The following is a 26303-nucleotide window of genomic DNA, read 5'->3' on the forward strand; positions in this document are numbered from 1 at the left end:
TTTCTCAGCTACCTGGATTCCTGGAGCTGGTGGTGGAGTACTTCAGACGCTGCCTCATAGAGATCTTTGGCATCTTAAAGGAGTACGAGGTAGGAGACCCTGGCCAGCGCACCCTCATAGATCCCAACGCTGCTGAGGACTCTGATGATGAAATTCCCATGCCAGAAGGCGAGGACGTGGACATGGATGAAGAGGATGAGGAGGATGAGGAGGTAGAAGAAACAAAGGCTAATCCTGACACCTCCTCACTGGTCCAGGTGAAACAGGAGGAAGAGAGCTCACAGAAACACAAGTCTTCAGAGGATGAGGAAGAGGAGAAGGAAAGGGAGTCTTCTATCAAGGAACCCAATACCTCTACCTCAGGGTCCTCCCAGGACCCCAACCTCCACTCGGAAAAGCCCAAGCAGGCTAGCAAGTTTGATAAACTACCCATCAAGGTGGTGCGGAAGAAGAATCCCTTCCTGGTGAACCACTCATCCAAGCTTGGCCAGCGGCAGAGCTTTGACAGCGGCCTGATACACTGGAGCATTGGTGGTGGTGACACGACCGAACACATCCAGACCCACTTTGAGAGCCGGATGGACCTTCTCAAGCAGCGGAAACGCACACCAACAGCCGCTGAGAGCCGCAAGAAGGTCCAGGTGACTGAGACTGTGACGGAAAACCCAGAGAAATCCAAGTCCAATGGGGAAGACAAGGCTCGGCAGCAGTCCCAGTCTTCTGAACCTCAAAAGTCTCCAGCGGAGAAGAACCCTCCCCCTCTTCTTCCCATTGGTGCACCAGTCACTGCCACCATTGATGATGTACTATCTGCCCGCCCAGGGTCAGTCACAGAGGAAGCGGTTCGTGGAGGTGCTGAAGAACAGAAGGAGAATGGGAAGTACCTGTTCAGCATCAACCCTGACCTCCAGAGCCGACGTAACGTCAAGATCCTGGAGGACGAGCCTCACAGCAAGGATGAGACACCGCTCAGCACTCTGTCAGACTGGCAGGACTCATTAGCTCGGCGCTGCATCTGCGTTTCCAACATTGTGCGCAGCCTCTCGTTCATTCCAGGGAACGACCTGGAGATGTCGAAACATCCAGGGCTCCTGCTGCTGTTGGGCCGCCTGGTGCTGCTCCACCACAGGCACCCCGAACGCAAACAGGCTCCAGTTACCTATGAGAAGGAGGAAGAGGAAGATGAAGGCGTGAGCTGTGAGAGAGATGAGTGGTGGTGGGACTGCCTGGAGGTGTTAAGGGAGAACTGCCTGGTGACTCTGGCAAACATCTCAGGCCAGCTGGACCTTTCTATCTACCCAGAGAGTATATGTCTGCCGCTGCTGGATGGCCTGCTCCACTGGGCTGTCTGCCCCTCAGCTGAAGCCCTGGACCCCTTCCCCACGCTGGGGCCCCATGGCTCACTTTCCCCTCAGAGACTGGTCCTTGAGACCCTCAGCAAGCTCAGCATCCAGGACAACAATGTCGACCTCATTCTGGCAACGCCACCATTCAGCCGCTTGGAGAAGCTGTACGGCTCCTTGGTGCGCCTGGTCGGTGAACGCAAGGTGGCTGTTTGCCGGGAAATGGCGGTCGTCCTGTTAGCTAACTTGGCCCAGGGTGACAGCCTAGCGGCACGGGCTATTGCTGTACAGAAAGGCAGCGTGGGTAACCTGCTGGGCTTCCTGGAGGACAGCCTAGCTGCCACACAGTACCAGCAGAGCCAGAGCTCCCTGTTGCAAATGCAGGGCGCACCTCAGTTTGAGCCCACCAGTGTGGACATGATGCGGCGGGCAGCCCGGGCTCTGCACGCCTTGGCTAAGGTGGATGAAAACCACTCAGAGTTCACTTTGTATGAGTCGCGGCTACTGGACATCTCAGTGTCCCCTCTTATGAACTCTCTGGTGTCCCAAGTGATCTGTGATGTACTGTTTCTGATTGGCCAGTCATGACAGCCGTGGGGAGGTTTCAGCTCTGCCTCTTTCCGTTCCCAGTCACCCCCTCCTCCCCTTTTTTTTTTTGTATGTGTGCGTGTCTGTTGCGTGTGAGTGAAAAGAGTAAAACTGACTGTCCTGTTTTTTAATTTATGCAAAATCACCTCGGATTCCACTGTCTTTCTACCCCTGCTTCTCACTAAAGGAAGGAATATCATGAAGTAGCTGTGGATTTTAAACGTCTGAAATGGAAAGATACTGACAAAGAAGAGCAGATTGGGACCCAGGCATAGGACAGAGTGCGCTGCCCTGCGGAAAGGACTTGTTTTTTAATGAAAAGAAAAATCTCCAGAAAAAAAAAAAAGAAAAAACTGTAACCAAAGTTGCTGTCTCGTTTACAGTGAGTTTGGGGGATACATGTGCTCGCTTTCTCCCTTGGGGGGTCGGAAGGGGGAAGAGGGCACGGACTAAACAATATTATGGTTCATGTTTGGAGGCTTCATAGACTCACGGACTGTGGTGTGGTATAATTGCTGTAACTTTGGATGCTATATACTCAGCCCCACAGGAACCACATTATTGGCTGTGAACAGACATCTGTCATGGGAGGCCTGTGCAGTAGATTGTAGGACTTTTTTCTGTACTGTACACCTTAAAAACTGTAAACATACTGTAATAATACTGTTTCACACTGAGATACGCTGGCTTGGCAGCAAACTGTAGTTTTTAAAAACAGTTTTAGTTAATGTCAAGAGAGAAAACGGCTTTCCCCCCAAAGTATGGTGAACCTACAACACCCCGACCTCTTCTCTTTGTCCCTTGATTGTATGACTTGACCCTTATATTAAAAAGTCACCTCTTTAGGACTGGTCCTCAACTCTAGATGCAGTCCAAGCTGCAGTGTATATATGATGTTGTACATTACACTTCTCTCTCTTTCTCAACTTCTGTTGCTCTTCACCATTTTTAATCTTTGCCGATTACAAGTTTCCCTGCATCAAGTACGCCATGTGATTACTTGACGCCCACCCTCTCCGTTACTTAGGCGCCTCACCCTGCTCGTATCGCGCTCCAGGGGGTGTTTAGCTGCTGTCCAACGCCACCCCCAACAAACACAACTTCAAGTTTCAGTTTGTCTCCGGTCTGGGTGTAGAGAATATAACAAAAATCATGTCTGCGGTTCCATTTGAGCTCCTTCATAAATGACAAACTAGACCTTGATGAAGAAACCATTTTAATTTTGTTTATTTTGTTTATTTTTTTCCAGTGATGCGGATTCTACATATTTGTATTTCAGATGATGTAGCTAAAAACTTGATGTAAATTCCTCTTTTTTTTCCTTTTTTTGGCTTAATGAATATCATTTATTCAGTATGAAATCTTTATACTATATGTTCCACGTGTTAAGAATAAATGTACATTAAATCTTCGTAAGACGTTTGCTGTGGATTTATTTATTATTCCCCTCATACACAGTTGAGGCTGCAGGTAATAAAATCCAGAATTTTTCCACTAGCTCGCACTTCACCTGCACAGAAACAATACGTCTGTAGCGGCAAACAGTGTGTTGTGCTGATGGTTTTCATATTTACACATGAATGCAGAGACAGCGCGCAGCCAGCTCTGTGGAGTATGCTGCTTATCAAATGCGCAGCCATGTTTTCCATCCGTGCATTGATTGACATCTCACCCCGATGTGGCACGGCTGTCCCTGTCCCTCGATCACACGTGCTGATATTTACATATATATTTACATTAGTGGGGAAATGTGAAGAGGCAGTCTGCTGGAGGCACACAAATAACCTCAGAGGGTGAAGGGTGGAAAAACATCTTCTCCCAGAATATTGTCTGTGAAGTTCATTTGTGTTACTTTGACAGAAGCTGCATTCTTTTAAGAGCGATCAGTGGGAGAGATTTTCTTCATGTGGTTTTAGATAAACCCGGCTTATTCCTACCAAAGCAGCAGTAAAATAAAAGCATGACAGTAGAAGTGTTGAAATATTTATTCCCACTGTAGTCCTCAATAGCAAGACAAAATAGCATCCATAAGAACAGAACACGATCAGCATGAGCTAAATGTGGCACCGGCTATGTTTTCAAAGACCTCTCTGCTGTCTCTTGATGTGGTTTTCCTTAGTAAAGCTCTGTTTATTCAGGAAGTCTCTCTGAGATCAAGATCTCAAAAGAGACAAGAAAACAAAGTAATCCAAAGTAAAGTCCTCACTTCCTTTTCACAACATCCACTTGGTTAAATGCATTAAGACACATGGATCCCCTGAAACACACCTGAGTGCACTGGTAAGATGCTAAGAGCCTATTCATGAACTCTAATAATATTAACATTACAAGCAGACATTTATATAGCAGCTCTCATATAGAAACCACAGCTTAAAGAGCTTAACATTAAGAGAAAACATCAAATCAGAGCAGAGGATGTAAGGATTTGCCGTTTTGAAATACCTTCACATACTCAGTCCAAGGAGCAGGAGACTGTAACCATGCTAGCTGCTCTGTGAGGCTGTACATCGTCACATTGATGCTTTCAGCTAAATGCACTCCAATATGTTGATGTTTAATAGGTATGATGTTTACCATGTGCACCATCTGAGCAGTACAGCTGAGGATGACGGGACTGTCATTAGTTTTGCCTTTTTATTGGACAAATGAACATTTTGACCTGGTAGTGGCACAAGTTTGGATTTTTTCTAATTGTCTTTACCAAATTTTAGAGCCATACTTGCAATATTTGTGGAGATATTTCACTCAGAACCACACGTCAGCCTCATGGTGGCAGTAGAGGATCAGCAGAGTCAGTTGGGTTCATTCTCTGGAGATATTTCAAGCTGGACCGAACTGGTGAACCAGTTGACTGACATAACCATCAGATCAAGAGCAGATTTTAGGTGAACGTAATGAAATGATAGTGGAGTAGTGAGAACAGATTCCATGTAAAAGTCACACGAAAAAAGGTAAGTTGGATGTTTTTAGAAGTAGCTTTTAAAAGACTTGATGAGGCCCCTTTGTAGCTCCAGAGGGAGCTTCAAAGAAATCTGGGTTCAAGATTGCAGAAGCAGCCTCGTCACAGGTTTAAGAGAGACTCTCAGAGAGACGCATGTGGGACAGTCGATGTTTTCTGGCCTGGTTTTCACATCATTCTCATGACTGTGCACCAAACATTGGCTTTGAGCTCATGTGAGAGTCCTCCTGACACTGGTGCTTTCATTGTCTGTCCCATTGCGCTCTCTAGAGGACGTTTGGAGGTAATGGCACAGTGGTACAGGCCACGAGCACTCAGTCTGCACTACCATGATAATGTATTTGAGCAAGTAATATGGAATATGATAACATTACAACAACTCGTTCTGCATATCAGGATAAAGGGATGGATATTAGGAGAATTATTCTCACTACAGGCTCTCAAAAGAGATATTCTGAGCCAGTTGTGTTCAGTATCTGATAGACATGACCTCTGTGCTTTAAGATTTTTAGCTGGATATTGTTTGACTAAGACAATAGAGTGCAAAAATGAATCTTGGACAGCTTGATAATGTTTCCAAGGTATTCTGCTGCTCAGGGTAGAGGAAGAAAAATAAGAGGCAACAAAGTCAAATCTGAGGATCAGGTTATGGACATTCTTAATCTACACTGTCAGTGGTCACTGAAAGACCATCCAGAAACGATCAGTGGACTCTGCCTGCCTCATCTGTGTACTGAGTGCACAGTCTAAGCTACAGGTGCCATTAAAACAACCTCAGTGACACATTCATTGACAAACATGAGATTCTGCGCATTACATTTCATTCATACCGGCACCTGAAGCTCGCTGAGGCTTGAAGACATCTGTCATGGATATTTGGAAGAGCCATGACAAACAATCATGGCAGCCAGTAGTAAACACACACTGCCAAAGATTTTCCACGGCTCTAAAGAGATTCCTGATCCGTTATAATTACATCAACAAAGCACCTAACAAATTTTTCAGAGCTCCCCCTCATCCCTCCATCCCCTCTCATGTGGCTTCGCTTCCAACATGCTGACAGCATTGATTGCAAAGGATGTTGTGAAACAGATTCACTGGAACGCTGTCAGTACCCCAAACAATATGCTCAAATATTGATTTCAGCAGGAGTCACATTCATATTTGCTTTGATAGGTTGTAAAATGAGCCTTGCATCATAGTACGTTGTATTTAAAGCTGCAAAGGTCCACATGCACCAGATAGAATATATTATTAACTCAAATTTATGATGATTTGTGTATCAACTGAGCATCAGTCTATTTCAGGTCCTAGACTATAATTCAATTTTGTTTTTTATGTACATATTTGGTCAGTTGTAGCCAGTATGTGTGTCATCTTGTACTTCAGCTGGCTCCTCTCTCCTCCCTGAAAATATAGCGTCCACATGAAGGTCAGAACTACAAAATGCAGTGTGCCTCAGTGGGGTTCTGTGCCTCGTGCTGTGTGATGAGGTATGATGTACAACAAGGCACCTGAAGGTGCTGCTATAATGCTGCAATATACAGAGCACGATGGAAACAAAAAGACTGTTGGGAGAATGTAGGTTTGGATCGGTTCATGTCAGCAGAAAGAACAATGAAGGTGCTCAATTAAAACCTTTGTTTTTTTGGCTTAGTGTTCCACTTCAATGAGTGTGTCTACAGTAATGTGTGCATTTTGCTTTCAGATTTTCTTTTTAATCTCATGTTGCATCTGTAAATAGACTTAATGTGAGTGAGCTCCAGTACATGTAGAAGATGTGGCGAGAGTTGAGTCGACCTCAGTGTCAAAGTCATTGTAGTTTCATGAATAAAGTTAGCTTCAGCTTGCAGAAAACACCAAACAACTATTATTTAATCATGATCAGTGTTTTCCGGTAAGCTAACACAGCCCTCTCCATCACCAGTCACTGCTCTGGACATACATAAACACACCCACACTGTTAGGTTTTGGCAAGACTGGAAAGCAAAAGGAAATACTGTGTGGGCAAAATAAGCAGTAGATAAATGATGAAATATGTGCCAGGACCAAAAAATAAAGTGAATATAGAGTATTATTTGTGAATAATAACGTTGGAGAGCATAATCCTAAGCAGTGTGTGTGTGTGTGTGTGTGTGTGTGTGTGTGTGTGTGTGTGTCCAATATAGACTCGAATAAAGGACCTTTTCTGAATTGTATTTAATTATCATTATTTCCTAGATATAACAAAACAGAGCATGAGGCCCAACATAATTATGCAAAAATAGAAAAATAGCTGTTTGCAGAGCCCCCAGAGTCCTGAAAGATTATATTTTTTTTAGTAACATTTATAAGGGTGGGCTATAAAACACAAGCTTAAGCAATGCTTGACTCATGAAAAACAGCATCTGTCATAATTTTATTTCTTTGGGGATATTCATGTTTTTCCTTTATTATTTTTTACGCTCACGCAGCGGACTGAAATACAGACATGCACACTCAGGGTCAATAGACAAGCAGATGTTGTGGAGAGACCTTAGAGTGATGGTGCTGCTGCCGCACAGTCATGCACCCAGAGGAGTTATGGGTGCGGCTATGGGTGGATATGGAGTATAGGCATGAAACATGTGAAAATATGGTCCTCAAGATCTGGAAGGTGCGCACACAACATAACATCACTGTGCTCACTGCGTTAGTAGGCCCGTACCACACTGACTGCACACGTTTCTACTGATTAGTTTGTACTGACAAAATACAAAAACGTTGTATACAAGTTGAAGCGATCAGTGTTTACGTGGATGAGTTTGAACTTTAACTGCACTGATTGTGCTGTGACTCATTATGATGAGACCTGCAGCGGCCAAGCTGTGTTTGAACGCATCGCGTGCTGAAGGGGTTCCTGATAAGTGATTAATTCAAAGCTAGAGAGCAGAAGTTATTACCTTGTTAAAATGTTATTTGTACATTTGTCTGGTTATAGAAAAGTACAGATGCTGTGAGCTCAGGTAAATATATTACATGCGCGAGATAATAACCCGTAGCTGCAAGTAATGACGTACGCACAACACAGAATATCATCTTCCGGGACTTTTGAGTACATTTAAAAATCACCCTCTCTCTCTCTCTCTCTCTCTCTCTCACACACACACACACACACACACACACACACACACACACGATGCATTTGAAAGCATGGGAACGCGGTGACGCGCGACAGAGGTCTATATAAGACAGAGCCGCGGGCCTTTCCACTTTCTCACTTTGCACTTGAACTTGACACGAGTTGACCTGCTGCAGGACCTGAACACTGGAGAGCTGAACTGTTAGGAGAGTGAGAGCACCTGGAAAACGAACCCTGATGGAGAGCTGAAACACCGGATAACCGACAGAAGAAGGCCGATCTACAGGAGGGATGGCTGTTCGCAGACCAGAGGGGCACCTGCTGCTTGTAGGCCGTGCAGGTAGGTAAGTAATTTTTTCTTATTTAAGGGTTTTCCTGTGTTTATTTCATGATTTAACTTCCCTAAAAATGAACATAATTGAATTTAAAGGTGGACAAGTAACAAAATATTTGGTGGTTTGTTAGGAAACAAACACTGAGTGGCACTCGACGTTTTCTCTGTGTAAACTTATTGTTGGTTGGTGTGAATGTATGAAAACTTCCGGGAAATTTGTGGAATGTTTTAACAACAGTGTTGTGATTTGTAAACACTGATATTTAAGTTTAAGACGTCAGTTTTGTAAAATGTGCCGTCGAAATGTTTACAAAAAAGATGGCGACCGGGCCTTTTTTCATAAAATGCATTAAATGTATATTTTTTGTAACCATGGAGACCATGGAACTATGAGGAGCAAACGTCAAGACGTCAGCACGCGCAGGTGTAAACAAACCAGGGCTTTTTCCTCGCTTGTTTTAAACGCATTTCATCATATTTGTGGACTCTTTTCTAAAGCTTTCTTAAAACGCGTCATCAGATTCATGTTGTCATGAGCGCGAGTGAAGAAGAAAGTTCACCTGAGCTACAGGTGTGACAGCAACAACCGCTGTGTTTAATCATCACTTCAGGATCGTTTAGGACTCTTTCACTTAACATGTTGCTCTTTTCATAACACTGAAGTGTGTTCATTGTTCCCGGTGAATACAGAGTGGTGGTTTAGTGGTTTGTCAAGCAACTGTGCGCGTGACTGCGTCCAGGATGCCACCGTGTACTGCACGCGCTGGCTTTGTAACTCATAAACCTGGAGAATAATAAGCGACTGTAGTATTCACAGAGGGTTATTCTGGAGAAGCTCTGTAGTTGGTTGCCTATAATCTAGTCAAGGTATCCAAGGTTCAGCGTGCGTAATTACGCATGCAGTTTTGCGCACATCAGACTGGTTGGCTCAATACTTTACAGAGCTTACTGCAAACCACTGGGGTGCTGGAGACTGTGACTTGTTCATGATAGTATTCAGTGTTTGTGATTCATATTATAGTAATGGTAACACTTGGTATTTAGAGATGAGAAAACTGTTAACCATTCTTGAAAGAGTGGAAAATAGATTTAGAATGTGCAGTCCTGACTTTAGTATTGTATGCACTGGGAGAATGCTTGGGAGGTGGAACCAGTTGTGCACTGTCTGAGTGTGTTACTATCTGTGTGTGTGTTGTGTTGGTTTTACCTTTAAAAAAAAACTATTTAGTCTTTTTTTGTGATTCAACCATCATGTTTATGCTTATCGGGGGTCTGAGCAAGGCAACTTGTTGCATGGAACCAAATCTATATATTTTTTTAAGAAGGTACAGTCAAGGCAAGAATTTCTGAAAATCAGTACAAAGTTGTGATGGTGCGCGCTCCATGTCTGGTTCCTGCGTTCTCCACTGTGATCATGTGTTGGAGTGTGTGTAGGGATCTGAGTCAGGATCCAGAGAGGAGCCGTGTGTGAGCTGTTTGATGTGTTTTCTTAATCACCCTCTCATATTGGTGATGTGCTCGAACACTGTTATCTGTTGAAATGAGAAAGCTGCTGCTTATTTCACATGAGATATTTGTACGTGTGTTTTGTCTGTTGTCTTCTCACCACTGAGAAGTGGATGAGGCTGTGGTGGAAAAACATGATGTCTGGTATTTTAGAATCACAGGCATAATAAGTAGTTATGTGTTTGTTTGTTCAAGCTGAAGCACACACACACACAGACACACACACACACCCCTGGTTAAGTGAAGTTTAAGTTATTAAGTGTTATTTTAATCTATTGTTTTAAACTGTTTTCAACTTTATAACTAAATACATTTTTGTTTTAACTTTAATTGTATCTTTTTTACTCAGAGATAATATATTTAATGAGCAGTACTTATGTTTTCTTCTGCTTTAACTTTCATAGACTGCGCTGCAGCTGCACAGTTCCCTGAGCTGATCTGGATCACTGACGATGAAGACGAAGGTAAACCCTCAGTTGAGTAGGAAGGCCCTGAAGAGTGACTCCCTCAACTTTTCACCCTTAGGAAATCCCTCAGAGAGCAACAGGATGGACGGTCCCATTGAATCTGGTGTTTGTGTCAGCAGAGTTGCTCAAATCCAAGATAGTCTCAGTGTCTAGCACCTGAAATATAATCTAATGTAATATAATATGTCAAGAATGCAGGTCTTATCTAATAACAGCTGGTGTGCTTAGTGCTAAGGACTTCCCCTAAACATAAGGGATCATCTTGCCCCCACTGCCTGTGAAATGACAGAAATGTAATAATAAAGAAGATATATTTAAGCTTGGTTTTAAAACAGCAACCCTGAAACAACAACACCAGAGCTATTACCATCGTGTGGGGAAAAAAAGATTGTGACGAGATTGTGACTTGGAAAAAAGGTGATCTACAGTATTCTCTAAAGACAGGAAGTCATGTACGCTAGCTTACTGGAGCCACCTGTTTATTCATTGAATGTCACTGATTTAATGTTACTGTTTTGTACTTGGATTTCTTCTATTTACAGAGGTGAGGATGAATTTAGGAAATCATTTATGACATTATCAAATGAGTCTTGCAGGTCTTATTGTTAGTAACTCACTGATTCATTATCTTACTATGTTTTTACTCAGGTGCAGATGGCATGCTCACAATTAGTAACAAACAAAACTGCAAATCTGAATATATCTTAATTCAAAGACAATTTCTCTCATTTAATCTGTTGTATTTTTTCCACAGAGGTGCGGGTGGCTGCAGCAGATCATAGAAGTAGTTAATGACAACATTAACATGCCCTCTGTAAGTCTTCTGATCAATTTTAATGAACAATTCACTCTTGTATTTTTATGTGTCCTCCTGCCAGTGTACAGCTGCTCCGAGACCTCTATGGCACCTCCATGTGGTGACTCACGATAACTGTAGGGTATCATGCACTGGTACCCCACAGGAGCAGTGAGACATCCTGTCCTCATTCATCCTTCATGTGGAGTTTCAGGTAAAGTCAGTAAGCCCTTTAAATACAAAAGTAGAATAGTGACAAAGTTGTGATGATCTAAAAATAGCACATCTTTTGTGATATAAGATATTCATGAGTTGTTTTGATGTCAGGCCAGGACTCCTGAGAGAGTGGATGTAAACCAACTGATCATACCCGGAAACTCCAGAACTGAAGACCCATTGGAGGGGTGGAATCCCATCATTTTGCAGGTTTCTTTAAAGAGTTTTAAGGCTTCATGTAAGTCACTCAGGTGGAAAAGCTATGAAGTTCAGGCTTGACCCTCAGCATTTGTAGTTTGACATTAGAAACATTTCAAGTTTCACAAGTAAACTCAGGTTATGTGACAATGTGCAACTGACACATTCACCAAGCTCTAGTAGTTTCACATTTCAGCATTCCTTTTCCAAAACATGGACTGCACCATTTGAATGGTGAAGCAATGTTACATGAATCCTTTGTCAGGTTCTTCAGAAGATTCTGTTCCACAGATGTTCAATACATTAAGTCGTCTCTGAAAAGGATTTCCCCACAGGACAGATCTACACTTTAAGAACCTTTGTGCAATGCATCTTTTCCACACTAGGTGGCACCAAATGTACATCAAGACACATGCTTGGCACTTTCAGTACCACAAAACTAGGCAAATTCAAGACAGATTTTAAATCCAATTTTATTTCAAAACACTAATGGTTCATCCAACAATACCCGCTGCACCTGTTGAAAGAACGAGACAAATTAGAAACCAGGCTTAAGCACAGAAGTGTAAGAAATAATCATACTCACCTGCTATCGTTCCAGTTTGCCTCATCTTCTTCCATTTGCTCTGCTGATGAACACTCTGGACCTGTGGCTTGTTAGACACACTCTGCTGTGAAGGAGCTGTGTAGCTCTGTTGCGGTTTCCTGATGCTCACGGCTTTGTCAGCAGGTTCTTTCAGCCGTCTGATACTGTAACCACCAAAGCGTTGAGGGATGTTGTGAGTTCTGGTTGGGGCAAAGCGCTGAGCGGAGGTTCCCGCTTTGCCTTTCTTGGAGTCAGGGAGATTATGAGCTCCCTGGGCTGGATTTCTGTTGTTCCAGGTTGCTTTGAGAGAGTTGGTACTCCTGGGGATCTGCTCAGTGGAGGTGTAGCCAGGTTTATAGCTTAACCGCTGACTTGTAGATGTCGCTAAACTGTGCTGGAAGTTACCACGAGCGTCTTGTTTGTTGGACACTGGAGGAAACTGGCCATAACTTGAGGAAATGCTGGATGTGGAAGTAGGTTTGTAACTTCCTTGTGCCTTCCCTCCATTTACGTGAAACATTTTGCTCTGGAATGGTTTTCCAGAACCAGTCTGGCTGGGCTCAGCTCTAGCCCTCTCATTTTGAGGATATGAAAAACGAGAAGGTTTAGAGCTATGTCGTGAAGTCACTCGTCTAGCAGGGGCACTGGCTGATGTTTGCATCCTGATAGCATTTCTTTGTGGCACAGGAGCACGTGCACTAAACAGGCTGGAAGACTTCATAGGAGAATAGCCTCTTTGCTCGTAGGTTGGTGTTTCAGAAGTAGCACCTGCAGCCCTCTGGACTGCTGACAGGTAGGAGGCTGGTTTGCTTTCTCGAGAAGCACTCTGAAGGGATGCAGAACTCTTGGACGGATACTTGCTAGCCTGCACTGTATCCTGCTGAACTGGCCAAGTTCTCTTCCTGCTGAGATCATTCTGGTTCCTACTCACAGAACTGCCACTAACAACAGACGTAGAAAGGCCAGAGAACTTCTTTTTTGGCACTTTTTGTGAATCGACGTTACTTGACTTAAGTACTCGCCAGTTAGGTTTTGATAGTGAGTTGCTCTGCACTAACCTAACTGAAGTGTAGCCACTTTGAGCTGGCTGAGAAAGAGCTTTTGTGTAGCCACTACCGGAAAGTCCCTGGCTATAACTACTGCTAACTGCAGTGTCTGTGTTAAAGCTACTGCCCCAGGCTGAGGCCTGTCTGAGTTGATTCTGGGGATAATTGTCACCAAGTTGTTTTACTCTAGTATCCTGTTGCAATACACTAACATATCTATTGCTGTTTTGTCTCTCGGAGTTCTGAGCTGCAAGAGAAACAGGAGTTTTAATCTACAGCAAGTAAATCAGTGCTAAATGACAGTGACACTTGTGTTTTGCTCACCTTGTGTTGCCCATGAACAGCAAACATGCTCTGCTTGAACTAAACAAATCAGCAAGATCCTACACAGACAAAAAGACATTAAGGTCAGAAGACATGGAACAACAACTTCACACATACTCAGAATAGCTGCAAAAACTTACCCCAAATGAACTCCACAAACCATTTCTGTATGCCAAAGCTTGCAGTCCTATCAAAGCACCAGTAGCCCACCTGCCCCGAAGCTACTTGCTCTGCGTGTGTATGCAGCAGAGAGGAAGCATTTATTGCAGGCTGCATCCAATCACTGCTTAACGAAGTGAGTGCCTACAGGTGCCTGCTGCTGTGGTTTCAGGGTGGCATTGAGAAGAGCTGTGTTGATTTTCTTCTTCTCTGCCACCTTTCAAATTGTGTGCCTAAATGTAAAGAACTAGAGTAGAAGCTTTATTTTACTGGAAAGAGCTTTTTGACACATATAGTAACAGTTAACAGCTCTAACCTGCTTTGTTACGTTGGGATTTCACCTCTCTGCATCAAGCCTGCCCTCGAGGAAGATCATGTTGGTTTTGATGGTCTTGTTAATATTATTAATGATGCCTCCTATACCCTCTGACGCTGAATAGACCCAGGCGGCACACTGCAGTAATGATGCACTCAGCCCTAACTGTGACAAACAACACATCAAGGTGAGTGAGCTTCTGCCTTCTGTTTGCAGAATATAGATCACATACTGTAATACCAGTACCACCATCTCTACATCATAAATTCCAACTTCATTTCAATTGTTTTTCTGAGATGCAACCGTGAGAAATGAGAAGCAAAATGCATGATGTCATACTTGCATGTGTGTGTGATATCATCAGCTTCCTGTGTCTGACTGATCTGGGACCATGTGGGACGCTCCACATGAAAATGACACCTTACACAGTCATTGTAGATCACACACACACACACACACACACACACACACACACTAAGGGCACACTCCGTGGTAGTCTGGCAGGTGTGAATCTTCATCCCAGACTGTGCTTGGTCAATAGTGTTCATTAATGACGCTCCCCTGGTGCCAGAAGAAGCAGGATCCAAGTGCAGAAGAGTGGATAACATCCACTTCTTATAACCAGATTTATTAAAATTTACAATCTTATTTTTCATCTTTTAGACACTTGAGTGTTTGAGCCAGTGTATGAGCCATGGCGGCAATAGCAAATTTCCTCCTCTCTGCCGCAGGAAGGAGTGACACCTCGCATGCGATGACCAGATGAGTGTGGTGGCTTAGATCAAAGACACAATTTCCTGTCAAAGGAAATAGCACAGAGGATTTTTTTGGAACAGTTTCCTCCGTTCTAAATTCTTTCCATTACGCTTATCAACATTCATATGAGCTAGAAGTAAAAGTGGAGTCCTCCATTGGAATCAGCAAAAGCGTACCTGATGACAGAGGCTTTATAGGAGGCAGGCTTTTAAAAAAAGCTTACACGAGCATGGATCGGTGACATATATCAAACGGTAAATGAGATCTATTCAACAAAGCAGGCAACTCTTCTCTTCTTGTTATGATCTCTCTCATTTTATTTCAAATGTGCAACACAGTGCTGCTCTAACAAAGGAAACGCACTGTTCGATCTGCAGACTCCTGACTTGTGGATAAGTGGAAGACACGCTCATTTGAGCATGGCCTTCAGTGGACCCTGACTCAGTGTAAAGGTTACACTGTGTCAGGTTCCCCGCTGCTTGCAGGCTGTCTGTGTGCTAAGATAGATTTGTGTCTGTATGGCAGGACTTCACGTGGGTATGATGGAGGAGAAGGCAAACACCGTCGTCATCTCATTTATGTGCAGAGCTGTGCAGAACGTGGGGACATCTTTGAGAAGGGTCAGTGACACAGTCAGCTAAGCCACCTGAATCTGAAAACACATTTTTTCCTCTCCATTTTAGCTTTCTCTCCACACCAAGCCTCAATAAGCACATGGAGTATTTGTCAGTATTTATGGCAGCAGAGCAGTGTATGTGGGATTGACTCAGAAAGACAGTGTGTGTGTGAGTGTTCACAGTAATGAAGGACCAGGTCACCCACTGCAGCAGTGTGGCTTGCTGCTTGATTTGAGTAGTTTTAGGGCAGCAGTGGAGCTCTGTGACCCAGGAGGAGGTATGAGATATTATAGGCTTTGGTTTGCCAGTCGGATCAATTGTCATGGAATTTGTTAACAAGAGGAAATCTCATCTACCTTGCCCTTTAAAGCTGCATCAACATGTTTTTTGGTGCTTAGTGGCAGTGGAAATAAGCTGCAAACACAACATTGGCATATTTTTACCTTTTCCATTGATATGATGAACTTGTTAACAGAGAGTTGCCTATTTACACATCCAGTGCACGCAGAGCAACGTTAGCACTCATTTGGCTTCAAGTTTCAAATGACTTTGTAAATAGTCCGAGCTCTATTTCAGTCTCCCATCAATTCCTGGGAGAAACGTCCGTCTCTTCAGCTGCTAAATGTTCCACTGTGTTAACCAGCTAGTCACTAACGACGGAATACCACTGGGCATGGCTGTGTCGTGTTGTGGCTGCAATGTGGTTTTGTTCTTCCTCCAAGCAGCTTCAAACAACACCGGGAGCGTTTTAGAAGTGGAGCATTTTGTCTGACTGATTTTCTTGATTTGCTCAGGTTTTGCTGATTTGGTCATATTCTCTTGATATTTGTGCGTCTACCATGAGTGAGTAGGCTTCATAGTTAAATTGTTTCTTTTTTTCTGTGTGTTTTGCATTTATTGTTGATGTACGGCCAGAAGTCTGCACAGGGTGTTTTATTTTGAAAATTTACTGGACTGTATCTGACTTTCTGCCTGGCTCATCTGCTCTGTGCATATTGACACATCATCCATCAAAAATAAACTTGCCAGAATGGACAGGCGCTTCTGAAACGGGCCGGGTGGAACTGCACGCATTGTTTAGAATGGCAACGATTAGCTCGGACATGATGTGGACAGAACGCACCCGGTGGAATTTAAGGGTAACTGTCTGTCTGCCAGTCCTGGGCAGGTAGTGAGTGGTGGGTTTAACAGAGCTTTTTCAACAAAAATATCTACCTGCAGTGTCTCAAAACAACAGTTGTGAGAGTGGTGAGAATATATCAAACAGTAAAGACAAACAATGGGCAGACAGATGCTGAATAGCTTCTTAGAGCTGAGGGGAACTGCAGTGTCAGGTGATAAATATATGAAGGTTCATCACTACTACTCACACCTTTCTTTTTACACATAGGTGTCTGATGAAAATAATGATAACAGCAGCTTTAACTTAAACTGAAGAATTAGAAGGTCATTGGTGAGTGTAACAAATCTATAATGCTTAGGAAATTTAGTTCCTGGAAAAATAAAACCTTCCCCGAACACATAACATTTTCCAAGGTTAGCAGTTCTTAAAGGATGGACGTCTACTGTACCTGACCTATTCAGAATTAGGAGGCCATGGGTTTCAGGAATATTTTAAATGAGAACAATTTATCTATAGACTTATTATTTGCTCTCATGTGAGATGTAACATGCAGTGCTGATGGAATCGTATAATCTCCTCCTCGTCCAAAGTGAGCAGTATCATCTTCTCAAAGTCCTTAATGTAGCAAGATGATGTAAAGCCAGAGAGACCCAGTCAGCAGATGGTGTGTCATCTCCGGAAGAATCTAGCCTTTGGCCCCCAAACCGTTCCTCTCCTTCTGACCAATCAGGTTCCTCAGGTCCCTGTTGGGTGCACTGGGCCCCCTCCTGCTCCGGCATCTGGTCCAGCATTTGAAATAATGAAGGTAATAATGATGAGCTTAAGTCTCCTCCCTCCAGGAAGGCGAGAGGTCAAAATACCTGTGGAGAGTTCACACCCAACACATTCCACGAGCAGCCCGAGCATTCATCACCAGAGAGGCTGCACTCTTTCCTCTTCAGTGTCCAACTAACGCTGTTCTGAAGCTAAGAAAAAAGGATCATTCCACTGCAACTTTGCTCTTATTGTTATAGTTTTGCTCATCATTTCTGTTGGTCATGATGAAATTGTTCTCACTGTGGTAAATTGTGAGACAAGGCTACATCACTTCAATAAAACCAGCAGCTAATCTAAACCACTTCATCTGGAGGTAAATACCTTTTTTGCTGAAAACAGCTGCCAGTTGCAGCTAGAAATGAGATGATGAGAGAGATAAGGCTGGAGCAAGGCAGTAAACCAAAACAATAAGCTGAAAGATGTTAAAATGCTCCCTGTAATAATAGAGAACTGTCACTTGACAGTTCTCTGTGGGTTCATCATTACGAGCAGTTAAATGCATTCAATTCATTGTTCATATTAAAATATTGATGACTGCATGACTGAATGATTCTCATAAAATGTTTAACTGTGTCTATAGTAACTGGACTGAAAAGTGGAAGAATAGCTACAGCCAGCAATAAATGAAGTCGTTGTATATGAACCACTGTGGGTCTCCTGAAGGGGGCTGTGATCCCAAGTGTCTTCAAATGACTCCAGTTTCCAGCCAGACCATTGTATTTGCTCGGCTCTCTGCTCAATTCCAAGCGAAGTCATCGATGCATGAAGCAGATGATGAAGTAGAGCAGGAGTGGCGAGTATCTCGTCCTTTCTTTAAAGCGGGTCAAGGCCATTTATAATCAACCAGCAACACAGGCCTTATTCTTTTCTGCGAGAGGACCAGAGGAGAAACTCTTTAATGAATCCTAGTGAATCATTCATCTTCATACTGTGTTGCTCTCTTTGCAAGAACATAAAGCAGAGCAGTGTTCCTTCTTTACACTTCAGCACATGATGTAAGCCTCAGCTTTCAGGGCTCATGCAGAGTTTGAGAGAATTAGGAAGGATGGGACACTGGGAAATATGTCTCTCTAATTGAAAACTCCTTAACCTCATCCTCCCATAAACAACCACAGCAACAACAAAACAAAACTTCTGACAAGCCACATGGATCCAGAGACTGATTCGTGGCCAGCTGGAGGACAGCGGAGCCAACAACAAGGCTTCAGGACACCCTCTGTTCTGAGGCCCAGAGGAGGGGAAGTCGTGGGGGTTGTGGTGCTGGTGCTGGTGGTGGGAGCTATAAACTCTGGCAGAGTCGTGCTGTTTCTCCGTTTACAGTTGTAGTCAATTCTGAGATCAATGGAGACACGGTCATGAAGACTTCAGAGGGAAGCTGCATTGTTGCGGTGGACTGCTTTACATGAGCCTTTCTCTCATACGAGACAGAACTTTGTTGAGAGCATTTGTTTCTCATTTTACGCGATCCTGGGGATCCATTGCGGTTATGCACCAAGAGGTTTTTGTTTAAATTTCAAGAGCATAAAGAATCCCGTCATGACATGTGAACACATACATGTTGTACAAAAACTCAACTGATAGATTGTACAATTAGACGCAAATCGAATCCATTTGTACAGTGCGTTTTATTAATGTTGAAACAAAATTTGAAGTGGCCTCAATTTTTGTCTAAGGAAATGTGAACTGCAATGAGCTGCAGCTATGGTGCAGAACTTTTCATTTTTCTTGGTGGGTATTTCCCATGGCAGCGGTAGACTGATGTTTTAAACCTGGTGCTGCTTAGAGATGTGCTGTCAGCCGCTGCATTGTGCTGAGACGGACATCCGGTTCAGTTCAATCCAAAGAGTCACAGTCTGACTATAATGGCAGCAACGCCACTGCTCACATGCACTTCAGTCCGCAGTAATGAAACATGTCACAGTTCCTAACACCATGATGCTTGGCACTCCTTCTGACTGTCTTCAGTTGTAAGCTCATTTGGTTGTTGGTTCAAACTGTTATGTTTCTATGGATTTCACTGTCTTCCAGTCAGCTTTTAACTAGGGAGTAAATATGGCTGACAGTGCATGGTGAATTAAGTCACCACTGTTCAAAGCTACTGGTTCATTAAGTGACAATGATGATTCTGGGTAGTCAGTTCAGTTTGACGATTAAGAGTAAAAGATTTGTTCGTGCATGTACACAGAGGTGTTGACACGTCTCATGCTCTTCTTAGTGGAGGATGTCATAGCCCTGAATAGCCAATGACTGATACAAACGCATTTCATGCTGCAAAGATTGTATTCCACTAGCTTCTACTGAGAAAGTAGAGGCCAGGTAGCCAACCTTGCTAACATTAGCACAGATTTTCAGTGGACATTCCGCCTGCTAAGCCGTCAGCAGCTCCTGCGCACTGAGTGTTGTGTTAGCTGTTAGCTAGCATTAGTCGTCCAGCTAGGGTAAAGGCAAGACCTTCAAGACTGTCAAAACTTGCTGCAACAAGTAGTCCTCCTGCAGTATCAGAACTCTATATGTTGCCCACTGACTTGAATCAAGACACAAAGTAATGTATGTTTTGACAGAGTGACCTACAGAGGGCTGATATCACAGACAGGACTCAGCAAACAACCACAATGTTGGTCCTGCAGCTAGTGTAAAGTTTAAAGTGTGTGTGTAGGAAATGAATCATATTAAGGACACCCACACATTGTACTGATCAACTTACTCAAAAATCATGGTGTCGTGGGCACTATTGCTACAAAAATAACAAAATAGACAAAATAAAAATAAAACTTCACATTCTTCTTTTTGGTAATTACAGTTTTGACCAAATACTTAATTACATACTGACTTCTTAGCAAAAACGAACTTTCATTTCAGATTTTAGACAGGCAGTGCTATCAGAAATAAGACAGACTCTCTGAATGCAGCTTTAACAAATACTCTGATTCAGATATGAGTGTGTGTATGTACTGTGTATGTATGTGTGTTTAAGTTCTTGTCAGCTGCAGTCTTTATGAAAGTGATAAATGAGGGGCCAGTTGGCTTTAATGGGTAGTTGGGCCAGCTTTACCAACTCCTCCTCGCTTGCATCCAAACGAGCGAGTGGGGGCAAACACAATTAGTCACATTGATCAAGTGAGCAGCAGAACAATGGGTAATACCCCACTGGAACCACTTCTGTGGTTTAGTTGCCACCTTCACTGACCAGACCTGGACATGATGGATAGGCGGCATACAGGAAGCTGGGCGGATGAATTCATTGATCTTACGTCTCAAATAAGTTCATTGTTAAGAGAAAGAAAAAGAAGATAAAGGAGACTAGACATTGTTTCACCGCCCTGTGCATGGTTTGGGTTTAGAAGTCGGCAACCAAATGTAAAACAGAATGTATCAGATGACGGTATAGGCTAGTATTTAGTGATGGCAAATGTAAATGATGACATGTGTCTACAGTTGAGAGACAGCTGTGTTTGTCATACCGTGCCAGTGGAGGGGGTTAGATGCCACTTTGTCTCTGTCGTCATGCTGCTGACTGTTGTGGTCTCTTTTTTTAACAAGTTCAATTCCTCACAGATGTGGTGTTCACTTTTAAGGCATATTCCCTATCATGCCCATTAAACCCTTGTAATGGCGCCAAGATGTTCCCGGAGACAGGAGGCATATAAAATAAAAAGCCTGCTGCGCTCCAGAGGAACACTCTCAGAACTGAATAGAAAAACTTCAAATATGTATTTTGCCTTTTGTGTAAAAGCAAAACCCACATGGTGCTCATACTGTACAGCAACATAAAGCTGCTGACGTTTTTTAAACTGCTTCCTCGAAAGAAACCCCAGTGTTGTAACAAATGGCTTGTGGTAATAAAAGAGATGGCAAGCAAAGCAGAAATAAAGATGCGATCTTTTAATCGGATATGCGCAACATACAGTCTGAAAGAACATGATAATTGGAGCAATTTTTCTGTTTTTAACAAGCCCCTCTTTCGCACTGGGAGTCATGGAGAGCGTCTGGATGTATTTGTAGGGTACCTCTCTTTTCATTGCATTCCTGCTGAGACAATCTTGCACAGCCTATAGTAAACAGACCATATATTTTTCAAACAGGCAGACTCATAAAAAGCCCAAAAGCCATGGCTCCTAATCCGCACTTTAATGAGTGAAAACAGAAATAACGACATGCAGGGGACAATCATTCTTCTCTCTGCTCTGCCAGCCGACACCGCTAACGCGTGGCCGGCACGGTGCCCCGGTTGTGGCACGTTGTGTAATAGCAAGTGAAACCTTCTCCTGGGATTTTCTCCCACAGGCAATCATTAAGAATGATGACACTTTAGCAATAGCCGGATCAGAGCGCTCAACTTCGTCATCATGAGTATATCCTATTACGCGGCAGCATAATGGCCATCTGTGAAGACAGAAAGAGAATGAGCATCACAAGGCGTCTTTCTGCGCTGGAAAACAAAGCTTATTTCAGGCGTCTCACCATCCGAGCCACCCTTTGTGCTGTTGTACGAGCCCCAATTGTTTTCCCCTCAGCAAGTAAATGCTCGGTTTAATGTGGTGCTGCAGCTCAGAGGAATGATACCCAGAGTTTCCAAACATTATGAATACATTCATTCCTGCTTTTTCATCACACACACGATCGCATTTGTGCTAAATGAGTACAGACATCGTCACTTTCTAAAGCTTTATTTTGTCATCACACATGCAGTAAAATGGCTCGATGTTTTAAACATTTCTGGATGGCTATCAGAGGAGTTTGGAGACCATCTTGATAGGACTGAAGAGGCTATTTTGGCTTCGAACAAGGGAAGGCAGTTTCACTGAACTCCAGGCCTCCTTTTCCTCATTCCAAACACTTAGATAGCTAGCAATTTGGGCAATAAACACCTTGAAGAGTGGCAGCTTCCCCTTATTAGAGTTAGTCTCACTTTGTAGCATCAAAAGGCCACAGAGAATCACTTCTGTCATGTAGCAACTTTGAAAAACAGGGACAACACGTGTGCCATTTAAGAAGACAATCACGTTTCATTTGGGATACATGCAGGTTATATTTTCAATTTAAACATGCATGTGAAATATGAGGTTTGGAATTTGAATGGGAACTGTATTGATGCACACCTCTGGATTTCAGTGTTATTTGAGAAACCTCCAGTAAAAACAGACTTTTCTTAGCGTAACCCCACTTGTAAATGCGTTAAAGGTGGAGAAAAACCCAAACGATAAGACCTTATTTTTCTTTCTTTTCATTGGGCTCACCCCTGAACTGGTCAGAGCAAACTGAATGAGACAATGTAGCTGGTGTTTCAGAATCATCTGTATCTTATCACTGGAAAAAATCCCCTAAACAGAAAAATGTGGAGGGCCAGACTTTTGCTTCAAAGCGCCTCCAGAGTGGCTGTTGTCTGTAAAGAGGGAGGGAGATTGCTTTCAGCGGCCTCAGCACGGGACTGGTTCTCATCATTCTGACAATAAAACTCAAGGAGTTGAAACAAAGCAACGTTTCATGAAAAAAAAAGAGGGGAGGGCTAAGAGATTTCCGCTGGTCTGCGCTGAATTGCCCCCCCCCCTTTCAATCTAAGAGCCAAAGGGGAGCAGAGTGGTGATTTTAGGAGAGCTATGGAAAAGCTTTGGAGGCTTAATTCCTCTCTGTCACCCTGGGGCTGAAGGACAGAGGGACCAAAGGGCTTGAAATGGTTCAAAGATGAATGAGTGATTGTGCTTTCAATTCCCAGAGGTTTGCTTGTGTAGTGTCAGGATTTTATTGCAGCATTTTGTTGCTTTTTCACAAAGCTAAATACGAAGACAAGATCTGACACAGGACAATGAATGTGCCGTACACAACCCCCGATTCAAAAAAAAGTTGAGACACTGTGTAAAACTGAAATGAAATAGAATGCAATCACATGTAAACAAATTGTGTTTACTAATAACTGTTGTAGTGTTCCTGAGCCCACGTAGTAATATCCTTTATGCAATCATGTGTTCACAAAGTGGTGAACCTCTCTCCATCCTTGTTTGTGAACGACTGAGCCTTTCCAGGATGCTCCTTTCATACCCAATCATGATGCTGTCACCTCATACCAATCAACTTGTTTACCTGTGGAATGTTCCAAACAGGTGTTTTTGGAACATTCCACAACTTTCACAGTTTTTTGTTGCTCCTGTCCCAACTTATTTGAAACATGTTGCTGCATCACATTCAGAATAAGCAGATATTTACAAAAATCAACAAAGCTGATGAGGTCAAACATTAAATATATTGTCTTCAATTGGGTATGTGTCAAAAAGGATTAGAAAGTGATCACATTCTGTTTAAATTTACACAGCGTCCCAACTTCTTTGTAATCGGGGGTTGTAGGATGTGAGTTCAGATCACTCTGCTGATTAGGAAACAATACCTAGCTGAGGTTAGGCACTTGCTGTTGCTTTTGTGTGGACATATGGAGCAGGCAAGAGTCTAAGAAATATCAGTCAGTGAACTTGCTTCACAACATTCATGTCCATTTGACTCCAGGGAACAAACGAATCTGAGATATTCTACACTAAAAGAGCATATTCATTGTGTACTGAAGAAACATGGGCAGTGCATGCTTTAATAAACAAGGCAGAAAGATTAGTACCTTTAGTGTGTATATATATATATATATATATATATATATATTTACAGACAAATCTGTACATTTTTTACATTTGGCTAATGATAAATGCATTAAAAAAAAGAGTCATTGTCACTAGAAAACACACCAGGGGTGACTGTTCGCTCACATGTCACCGCTTGTGGAGACCTGTGATAACCTTGGCCCAGAATCGATCTCGAAGCGATAGTGATAGCCCTCCCACACCTCCCTGCAGGCGTCACGCATGTCGTAGATCCGCTTTTTGATGCCCTTGCGGTTAAGATATAATACAAAAAGGAAGATGAGGCCTACGAAGCCCAGGACTATACCCAAGAAGACGTAGGAGGTCTGCAATGCAAGGTCAGCCCCTGCATTCCTCTGGTGGCACCCCAGAGTCAACGTGCCCACAGCAAGCATTGATGTGTTCCTCATGCTGGCTGGGAAGGCGCACACAAGGCCCTCAGCGTCTCTGATGCGTTCCTGTGATCTGTTGAGCCACAGAGCAAAAGGTTCGATTCCACATTTGCATGTGAACGGGTTTTCCCCCAGCAGAAGAGCAGCGCTGGGCAGAGAGTCCAGCTCTCGCAGGCCCTCCTCGGGCACCATCTTGAGGGCATTGAGGGTCAGGTCGAGCTCCTCCAAATGTTCCAAACCCGAGAAGGTGGAGTTGTGGATGGCCACCAGGGAGTTGTTGGAAAGCTGGAGCCGCTGCAGGCTGGTCAGGTGGGAGAAGACACGGGAGGGTAAATATATGAGGCTGTTGTCAGAGAGGTCCAGTCCTCTCAGGTTCCCCAGGGAGCTCCAGCGGAGAGACGTGGCCAAGTCTATCACCGACGTGTGGTTGTAGAGGGCTCGGCTCAGGTTGAGCTCCCGCAGAGACTGGTTCAGCACGGTGAAGGCCTCGGGGTGAATGACCACCAGCTGGTTGTTGCTCAAATCCAGAGAGCGAAGGCTGCGGAGTCCGGCAAAGGCATGGGATTCCACCTCGGAAATTCTGGATTTGAGAAGATCCATGAGAAATCATTCTCACTTTCAAATCACATACAAGAGCAAGAAAGTGGCATAAAGAACTGATGTTTCCACACATAGAAACAGGACTGATGTATTTTACATCAAAACTGAAGTAAAATTGAACGTAGTCTCCATTTGAATACACCTTAACAGCCTTCAGTGCCTCCGTTTTAAGTGTCATACAAATCATGAAAGCTGCTCAGCTGCTAAATTTCAGGAGCAATGGGGAGCAGGTGATGACAGAGGAATGACAAACTGTTCTTCAAACTATCTTACAGGAATAAAATGTTCTGGATATGTTTGGTTTGAATTACAATAAGACCCAAAGGCAAGGGAGTCCGTAGGAGAGTCTTACCTGTTATTGCTCAGAGACAGGTTGGTCACATTATCCAGCCCTTTAAAAGACTCCGGACGGATTCGAGTGATTTGATTCCCTGTTATGAACAGATTCCTGGTGTATCCGGGGATCCCACTTGGGATACTCCGCAGGTCTCTGGACACGCACTTCACGGTGTGAGCCGCCTCTGAGCACTCGCAGCGCGGAGGGCACGATGCGTAAACGGAACCGAGCAGCGCGCAAAACACAACGCGCTGCGCCAGATCCCGCATGTCGGAAAGAGAAGTGTGCGGTCCGAGAGCGGCGAGCGGGAAGGAAAACGAAACGCGCAGAAAATGGATCAACGAAACGATCAGCTCCTCCTGGACATCCTTCTCATCTAGTGTCCCGGCTGGGAATGCGCTTCAACTTTGCATCTCTGCAGAAAGTGTGGCCCGGGGGCAGGGTCTCATTTCCATGAGAACAAAACCGGGGGTCGTGCTGATCAGAGGGGGTGTTTGATCCTCAGCCGTGGCGAAGCGGGGCGTCGCTTCTTCTGCAACAATGAAGTTAAAAGGACCATCGCCTTGTGTCATGATCTGCGGGGAGGGGCTTCTCTCCTGCCTGCACCCTGTCCGGATCCTCCAGATCTACCTCTCAGGCTCGAGGAGACACCACTGGCAAGAGGCTTGGATGAGGAGGAGAACGTGGCTGAGCTCGCGGCTCTCTCTCTCTCTCTCTCTCTCTCTCTCTCTCTCTCATGTGATGTCCCGGGTCATTCCCACCTACCCAGGTGGTATGGTAAATGTGGGGGAGGGGTGTTTGGGGTCCAGACTGCAAAGCCTTTGATCCCGCTCTTCTTGAATACCATGATGCTCTGCGGGACAATGGTCACTGAGTAGGACTTTTAGTCACTTGATGGTAGAGTATCACAGCTGTGACGGCTTCCCTTCCTTAATGTTTATTCTGACAGATTCTAATGATTATTACAGGAATCACTTCTGAGTGTATTTCTGGAAACTTGAGGAGGAGGGGACATGTCTTGAAATCCTAACATCATCCCTCTTGCTGACAGCCTCGATGAAACTCAGCGGCCATAATTCAATGATGGAATTCCAAGTGGAAAAA

At 43.8% G+C, this 26303-nt stretch overlaps 2 protein-coding genes across 7 annotated transcripts in view; one reads left to right on the forward strand and one right to left on the reverse strand.

Moving 5' to 3' along the window:
• Positions 1 to 3342, forward strand: part of arid1ab (AT-rich interactive domain 1Ab) — a 53832-nt gene extending 50490 nt beyond the window's left edge. For all 6 annotated transcript variants that reach the window (XM_076754843.1, XM_076754844.1, XM_076754845.1 and 3 more), the window contains one exon: positions 9 to 3342. In XM_076754843.1, the coding sequence (XP_076610958.1) occupies positions 9 to 1931 (1923 nt within the window). In that variant the 3' untranslated portion in view covers positions 1932 to 3342. The remainder of the gene's footprint in view (positions 1 to 8) is intronic.
• A 17771-nt stretch (positions 3343 to 21113) lies between these two features.
• Positions 21114 to 25827, reverse strand: tpbg1b (trophoblast glycoprotein 1b). The gene is made up of 2 exons (XM_076753791.1): positions 25215 to 25827; positions 21114 to 24842 (listed from the first exon to the last, which is right to left on the reverse strand). Exons 1-2 carry the CDS (start codon positions 25466 to 25468, stop codon positions 23993 to 23995), a joined length of 1104 nt encoding a protein of 367 aa, XP_076609906.1. The 5' UTR covers positions 25469 to 25827; the 3' UTR covers positions 21114 to 23992.
• Between the last annotated feature and the right edge of the window lie 476 nt (positions 25828 to 26303).

This window comes from Chaetodon auriga, chromosome 17, assembly GCF_051107435.1.
Source record: "Chaetodon auriga isolate fChaAug3 chromosome 17, fChaAug3.hap1, whole genome shotgun sequence".
In the NCBI taxonomy this organism is placed as follows: domain Eukaryota; kingdom Metazoa; phylum Chordata; class Actinopteri; order Chaetodontiformes; family Chaetodontidae; genus Chaetodon; species Chaetodon auriga.